Source organism: Bison bison, unplaced genomic scaffold (genome assembly GCF_000754665.1).
Source record: "Bison bison bison isolate TAMUID 2011002044 unplaced genomic scaffold, Bison_UMD1.0 scf7180017864266, whole genome shotgun sequence".
Classification (NCBI taxonomy): Eukaryota; Metazoa; Chordata; class Mammalia; order Artiodactyla; family Bovidae; genus Bison; species Bison bison.
In genome coordinates, this window is record NW_011494838.1 from 2,863,101 (window position 1) to 2,870,918 (window position 7,818).

At 42.9% G+C, this 7,818-nt stretch overlaps 1 protein-coding gene across 1 annotated transcript in view; it reads left to right on the plus strand.

The window, feature by feature from the left end:
- Nucleotides 1-7,818, plus strand: part of PSMD5 (proteasome (prosome, macropain) 26S subunit, non-ATPase, 5) — a 22,268-nt gene that overhangs the window by 4,510 nt on the left and 9,940 nt on the right. Inside the window, exons 2-5 of the mRNA XM_010848422.1 lie at nucleotides 3,131-3,275; nucleotides 4,293-4,406; nucleotides 4,835-4,963; nucleotides 6,489-6,598. Coding sequence (XP_010846724.1) covers nucleotides 3,131-3,275; nucleotides 4,293-4,406; nucleotides 4,835-4,963; nucleotides 6,489-6,598 — 498 coding nt within the window. The remainder of the gene's footprint in view (nucleotides 1-3,130; nucleotides 3,276-4,292; nucleotides 4,407-4,834; nucleotides 4,964-6,488; nucleotides 6,599-7,818) is intronic.

Sequence of the window (7,818 nt, forward strand, 5' to 3'; positions counted from 1 at the left end):
CATCTAGTCAAGGCCATGGTTTTTCCAGTGGTCATGTATGGATGTGAGAGTTGGACTACAAAGAAACCTGAGCACCGAAGAATTGATGCTTTTGAACTGTGGTGTTGGAGAAGACTCTTGAGAGTCCCTTGGACTGCAAGCAGATCCAACCAGTCTATCCTAAAGGAAATCAGTCCTGAATATTCATTGGAAGAACTGATGCTGAAGCTGAAACTCTAATACTTTGGCCACCTTATGCAAAGAACTGACTCATCGAAAAAGATCCTGATGCTGGAAAAGATTGAAGGCATGAGGAAAAGGGGACAACAGAGGATGAGGTAGTTGGATGACATCACAGACTCAATGGACATGAGTTTGAGAAAGCTCCGGGAGTTGGTGATGGACAGGGAAGCCTAGTGTGCTGCAGTCCATGGGGTCCCAAAGAGTCAGACACAACTGAGCAACTGAACTGAACTCTGCATATAAGTTAAATAAGCAGAGTGACAGTATACAGCCTTGTCATACTCCTTTCCCAATTTTGAATGAGTCGGTTGTTCCATGTCCGGTTCTAACTGACCACAGGTAAGGTGCTCTGGTAGTCCCATCTCTCTAAGAATTTTCCATTCTTATATGATCCACACAGTCAGAGGCTTAATCATAGAAACCTGTAGCCATTGGCAATCACTCTATTTCCCCCTCATATCCCTCCTCCAGCCCCTGGCAAGCAGGGTCTATGAACATTGGTGTACGGTTTTTGTGTGGACATACGTTTTGACTTATCTTGAGAATAAAAAAATTACCTACTCTCTTGGGCTTGATTGTGCAAAGTGCAGTCACTAAGTTGAAAGGATATGTTCATTTGCTTTGAATTGCTGTGTGTTGCTGTGCTCAGTCATGTCTGACTCTTTGCGACCCCTAGGACTCTAGCCCTCTAGGCTCCCCTGTCCGTGGAATTTTCCAGGCAAAAAAATTGGAGCAGGTCGCCTTTTCCTTCTCCAGGGGATCTTCCCAACCCGGGGACTGAACCCGTGTCTCTTGTGTCCCATGCATTGGCAGGCAGATTCTGTGCCATCTGTGGAGCCGTGTATTACTATATTGCTTAATTCCCTTTTACACAGGCACAGTTTAACTGTATACTCCTGTTAATAGTATATGAGTGCCCATTTATTTGTACGGCCTATTAAGAGACAAGGAAATTACTCGTGAAACACCTCTATCTGCATCTGGTGGTCATCAAGTTCTGCTTAATTTGCCTCCTTAATAGCTCTTGAATCTTTTCCCTCTTCTCCTTTCTCACTGTTACTTCCTCGTTTTTGCTCCTTTATCACCTCTCACCATCAAATAACTTCTAACTGAAAGTTTTTCTCTAAAACTGATGCAGTGATTTCTACAAGTCAGATCTCATTGTGTTCCTTCTCTGCCTTAAAACCACTTAATGGCTTTCCGTTGCTTTCTAGGAAAAGGCTAAATTCCATAGCAGCACGTGAAAGACCTATCAGAGCCCAGCTTCTGTGCATCTTTCCTGTTTCACTTTTTGTCATTCATCCTTCTCCCCACTTCTCTCCCACCCCATCATACCAAGTGACCTGTGGTTCCTTGAATGCATAACACTGTCTCATTCCTTTGTGTGTTCCTTTGTGCTCACACCCCCTTTGCCTGGAACACTTCTCTTAGATAACTCCCATGTTTTCTTAAGTTTCATTTAGGTGTTCCCCTCTGGGAGGTCTTCCCTGAACCCCATCTTCTTTGCTGAGCTCCCTCAGCTTCCAGCCCTAACCTTTAGCCTTTATCTACCTGGATTATAGTTGCCTATTTTTCTGTGTCTTCCATTAAATGATCTCCTTGAGATCAGAGAATATATCTTAGCCTTAGAGAGTATATATATTTTTTATATATATATATATCCCTTATGGCAGAAAGTGAAGAGGAACTAAAAAGCCTCTTGATGAAAGTGAAAGTAGAGAGTGAAAAAGTTGGCTTAAAGCTCAACATTCAGAAAACGAAGATCATGGCATCCGGTCCCATCACTTCATGGGAAATAGATGGGGAAACAGTGGAAACAGTATCAGACTTTATTTTTGGGGGCTCCAAAATCACTGCAGATGGTGACTGTAGCCATGAAATTAAAAGACGCTTACTCCTTGGAAGGAAAGTTATGACCAACTTAGATAGCATATTCAAAAGCAGAGACATTACTTTGCCAACAAAGGTCCGTCTAGTCAAGGCTATGGTTTTTCCTGTGGTCATGTATGGATGTGAGAGTTGGACTGTGAAGAAGGCTGAGCGCCAAAGAATTGATGCTTTTGAACTGTGGTGTTGGAGAAGACTCTTGAGAGTCCCTTGGACTGCAAGGAGATCCAACCAGTCCATTCTGAAGGAGATCAGCCCTGGGATTTCTTTGGAGGGAATGATGCTAAAGCTGAAACTCCAGTACTTTGGCCACCTCATGCAAAGGGTTGACTCATTGGAAAAGACTCTGATGCTGGGAGGGATTGGGGGCAAGAGGAGAAGGGGACGATAGAGGATGAGATGGCTGGATGGCATCACTGACTTGATGGATGTGAGTCTCAGTGAACTCCGGGAGTTCACTGGTGAGGGACAGGGAGGCCTGGCGTGCTGTGATTCATGGGGTCGCAAAGAGTCGGACACGACTGAGCGACTGATCTGATCTGATCTGATATATCCCTAGCACAAACATAGTACATAATAGATACTTAGTAAATGTTGAATAAATTAGTAGAAGTGGTCTTGTCTCTGCGCGGAGGAGAGCCTTATTAAGCGTGGTGTCAGATATTAAGGTTGTTCAGTTCAGTCGCTCAGTCGTGTCCGACTCTTTGCGACCCCATGGACTGCAGCACACCAGGCTTCCCTGTCCGTCACCAACTCCCGGAGCTTGCTCAAACTCATGTCTATTGAGTCGGTAATTCCATCCAACTATCTCATCCTCTGTCATCCCCTTCTCCTACCTGCAATCTTTCCCAGCATCAGGGTGTTTTCCAGTGAGTCAGGTCTTCACATCAGGTGGCCAAAGGATTGGAGCTTCAGCATCAGTCCTTCCAATGAATATTCAGGACTGATTTCCTTTAGCATGAGGTTGTTACTTCCTACCTGGTAGGACAGGAACTGATGAGATCTATGGTGTCTCCTTTAGGGAACAGACTACTTTGTGTGTATCCATTCTGGAGAGATTGCTGCAAGCTTTGGAGCCCGTTCATGTGGCCCGGAACCTCAGGGTTGACCTGCAGAGAGGACTGACTCACCCTAATGATTCTGTAAAAATCCTCACTCTGTCCCAGGTATGAATATTTCACTAGCACGTAATGGAATCAGCATTTAGTGACCATCTGCCCTGGGCCAGGCTCTGTGCTGGGTGCCAGAGGCAGAGAGGTGAAGAAAATGCATGCTCTCTCTATGTGTAAGAATTGTCTAGTCTAGTGTGTGTAGCTGATTATAAATGGGGAATGCAAGCTGAAGAGGTTCCAGTAAGCACCATCTGAATCAGTTTTTCGTCAAATATGGAGTTGCTTTTGTCAGACGTTTTACCATATGATGTTAGTATATGGTAAAATGCCTGATACAAAAGCTATTAAATAAAGCCTGTTTCTCTCCTCCAAGGAGCCCCAAGTCTTAAAAAAAAGATTGCCATGGTAAGTCTTACTACAGTGGCATGAATGAAGTACTATTATAAAGGTCACTATTCCAACAAACTGACAGTAACTCTTACCAGCCTAGTAACCAAACTTGCTGCTGTTTGGGTGAAGAGCTGATGCTGAGGATTATCGTGAAGGGACAGAAGCTGAGCAGTTAGTTATCCAAGAGATGTTCAGTTACTGTTTGTTCTTTTTTCCTCTAAAGTATTTATTCAGGAAAAGGGGAAGGTATCAAGTTACCCATTAACCATTTCCTTGCAGACACTCTGGCTTTACCTATTTAAGTTTCATTTAATCCTTATTATGATCCTGCAGCTAAGTGTTGCATTCCTATTTGACAGACAAAAAGTTAGGCTCAAAGAAGTTATTTAATCTGCTCTCTCGATTAACCACTGAAAGCCGACAGAACTCGGATTTGTACTGTGTTCACTCACTGAGGCGTCTCAAACCTCAACTCGCCTGTTTTGCTTTTTTCTTTCAAAGATGTGACTGTGCCATCTGTGTGTTTGACTTTAATGAATCTGAGTCATTTGGAATTTTTAATGACTCATGGCTATAGTCAGTAACTCCTAAAATAACTGTACACTAAGGAAATTTGACTGTCATGTGTTCCCATGTTGCCCAGCCTTGGAAGAGTATTTCTGATTGTTTTTTTCCTTTCAGGTTGGAAGGATTGTTGAAAATTCTGATGCTGTTACTGAGATTCTAAATAATGCTGAATTGCTGAAACAAATTGTTTATTGTATTGGTGGAGAGAATCTGTCAGTAGCTAAAACGGTGAGTCAGCTACATGCAGTGACGATGTCCTAAAAAACAGAAAGGCCTTCTGGATTGAGAGGTGAAGGTTTAGAATTAATGATTTGTGTAACTGAATTTGCAACCTCGTATCGATGGGATCAAATAAATAAATGGTTGTCAAAAAAAAAAAAAAGCTAGTAAACCCCTTTTATTTCTAGAATACACATGTCTAAATTATCCATCAGAGAGCTTACATAAGTTATTTGGGTTGCTTGACAAGAAACTGTTTCTATTTTCTATTGAAAATACAGTGTATCTTTTCCAATGATAAGTAATTATACGTAAAATGTAGTGAATGCTCCTTGGATAAGGTGCATTCCATACACTAATTTTCACTTCAATCTTAGGAAGTAGAAAATACAGTTTGGCATTTTGACTACTTAAGAGATATTTTCTTTCCTTATTAGGCCATTAAATCCCTGTCAAGAATATCACTGACCCAAGCTGGACTGGAGGCTTTATTTGAAAGTAATCTGCTGGATGATTTGAAAAGTGTCATGAAAACAAATGACATTGTTCGGTATAGAGTGTATGAGGTAAGACTAAAAGCATACTCTCTGGTGCCTGTAGTTCAGAATGCGGTAGGGCTGACATAAAAAGGCAAGGTGGCTCATTTGACATGTATTTATTGAGTCTATAGTCTGTGTTAGGTCCTATACTAGGCGCTAGCAATGTAGAGGTGAACTCCCAGCCTAGTGTGTGAGACAGTCACATAAAAAATATTTACATCGCCTGCAATGTTGGAGACCTGGGTTCTATCCCTGGGTTGGGAAGATCCCCTGGAGAAGGGAAAGGCTACCCACTCCAGTATTCTGGCCTGGAGAATTCCATGGAACGTGTAGTCCATGGGTCACAAAGAGTCGAACACGACTGAGCATCTTTCACTTTCACTAAGTACTATTGATATGATAGAGGAGATACCTTTGAAATTACACTTTGAAAAAATTAGTGTACTAGTGGTAATAAGAAGAAGCTTTGCACTGAGCAGTGTGCTAAATCCTCTCATCTATATTGTCTTCAATTCTCACAGTAAACTCTATACTTCATTATCATTAATCTCGCTATTAATGGAGTCATTTACCCAAGACCATTCAGTTAGTAGACTGTGTATTCAAAATGAACCTTCTATAGTCTAACTCCCTCTTCAGAACAGTCTTTGCATGTCTTAACAGGTAAGAATCTTAGTTTTCCTTCTTTTTATATAGCCATTTCTTCTTGGTGTCCTGAGTCCTTAACCTCTATTGAACTTTTAATTGTTGGGGTTTGTGAAGGCAAGCTAGGCTGTGCCCATGTTCAAAACAAAGCCCTGATTCTGTCCATTCACCTCAGAGACACAGCAGCAACAAATCGACCCTGTCTCACAGTCCACACAGCTGGATGCTGGACCTCCAGCTCGTTCTCTGAGGCCATCTCCTCCGTACCACATACCATTCAGTCATCACACTGCGTCAGTTTTAGTCAAGCCCATGCACTTCTCTTCGTTGGTGCAGCTGCCACAGCCCCGGGCTTAAGCTCTCAGTGTCTGTCACCTGGAGCACTGATTTTCACCCAGACAGGCCTGCCGGTTTGTTTCGTCACTGCTAGTCTGTTGCCACGTATAGTCAGAATGACCTTTTAAAAGTCGAAATCCGATTCTGTCGCGCCTCTGCTTAAAACCCTTGGTGTCCTAGATCTCTCGCTGAGTGCTCAGAACATGCTTATTGAATGAGTAAGGGAATTACTGACGGATAGAATACATGAACGAATGAATGATTTTTACAATCTGTTTGTTGTTGCCGACAGGGGCTTTTGTCCCAATTAATGGTTTCTTTTTGAAAAAGTCAAGATATGCCCAGGTATATGGAGTGTTTCTGTGCCAGAGTAATTTCTTATGAGTTCAACAAAGTTGTCCTACTTGTGGAGACAAATTACGGATTTTTAAAAATTCAGTTGTATTAAGTATATATGTAATTTGTGCCAGTGTATAATATACTTCCTAGCCCTGCATTTAACTTAAATGCCATCTAACAAACAAGTTTGGTGCTCTTTTCACCTTTCTGCCTTTTCTGTTCTTTCTCTCAGCTGATTGTGGAGATCTCTTCTGTGTCACCAGAGTCTCTGAACTGCTGTACCACCAGTGGGTTGGTAACCCAGCTCCTCCGAGAACTGACTGGTGAGGATGTGCTGGTCAGGTATGTTGATGGAGGAAGTTCTTAAAGCAGAATGTCCTCTTCTGGAGGGCCAGGAGACAACCTCAGGACTTAGCATGACCTCCCCTGCCTGGATCCTACGCTCAGGTTGCAGTCTCCTGACTGATGTATGTCCTGAAGGAGGGGCGTTTAGAACACGGCTGACCTTACGCAATCACAACATACTGGAACTTAGCAAAGCCCTTCATGACAGTTTAGCTCCTTTTGAATGACTGTTCCCTGTCCTTAGGCCTGTGTGCGCTTTAGAAGGTGCCAACCACATGGCAACTGTCATTTTGTATTGCTTAACATGTTAGCATGCACATGGGTGGGTGTGTGTGTGTGTGTGCACGAGCGCGCACGCATATATGGTGGTTCAGTCACTAAGTTGTGTCCCACTCTTTTGTGACCCCATGGACTATAGCCTTCCAGGCTCCTCTGTCCCTGGAATTTCCCAGGCAAGAACACTGGCGTGGGTTGCCATTTCCTTCTCCATGGGATCTTCCCGATCCAGGGACTGAACCTGAGTCTCCTGCATTGATGGGTGAATTCTTAACCACTGTACCACCAGGGAAAGTAAAGTGAAAGTCACTCAGTTGTGTCTGATTCTTGGTAACCCCATGGACTATAGTCCACTAGGCTTCTCTGTCCATTGAATTCTCCAGACAAGAATATTGGAGTGGGTAGCCACATCTTTCTCCAGGGATCTTCCCGACCCAGGGATCGAACCCAGATTTTTTGCATTGCAGGTAGATTCTTTACTGTCTGAGCCACCAGGGAATCCATGTGCATATATATATATTTTGTTTGTTTGTTTGTTTCTTTTGGCCATGCTGTGCAGCTTGTGGAATCTTAGTTACCTGACCAGGGATTGAACCCAGGCCCTAGGCTGTGAAAGTGCTGACTCTTAACTACTGGACTAACAGATAATTCCCGACATGCATATGTTTTGATATTGTTAAGTAATAGCACTACAGCATGACAGAATAAAACTTGGGACTCTTAAAAATGAGGGAGAGACTTGGTTTGCATGCATCTCTACTACTTAGTAGCTGTTCGACCTTAGATTATTGTAACCTTTCTGGACCTGAGTTTTCCTCATCTCCTTGATGACAACAACATGTATGCCAGCAAATTTGGAAAACTCAGCAGTGGCCACAGGACTGGAAAAGGTCAGTTTTCATTCCAATCCCAAAGAAAGGCAATGCCAAAGAATGCTCAAA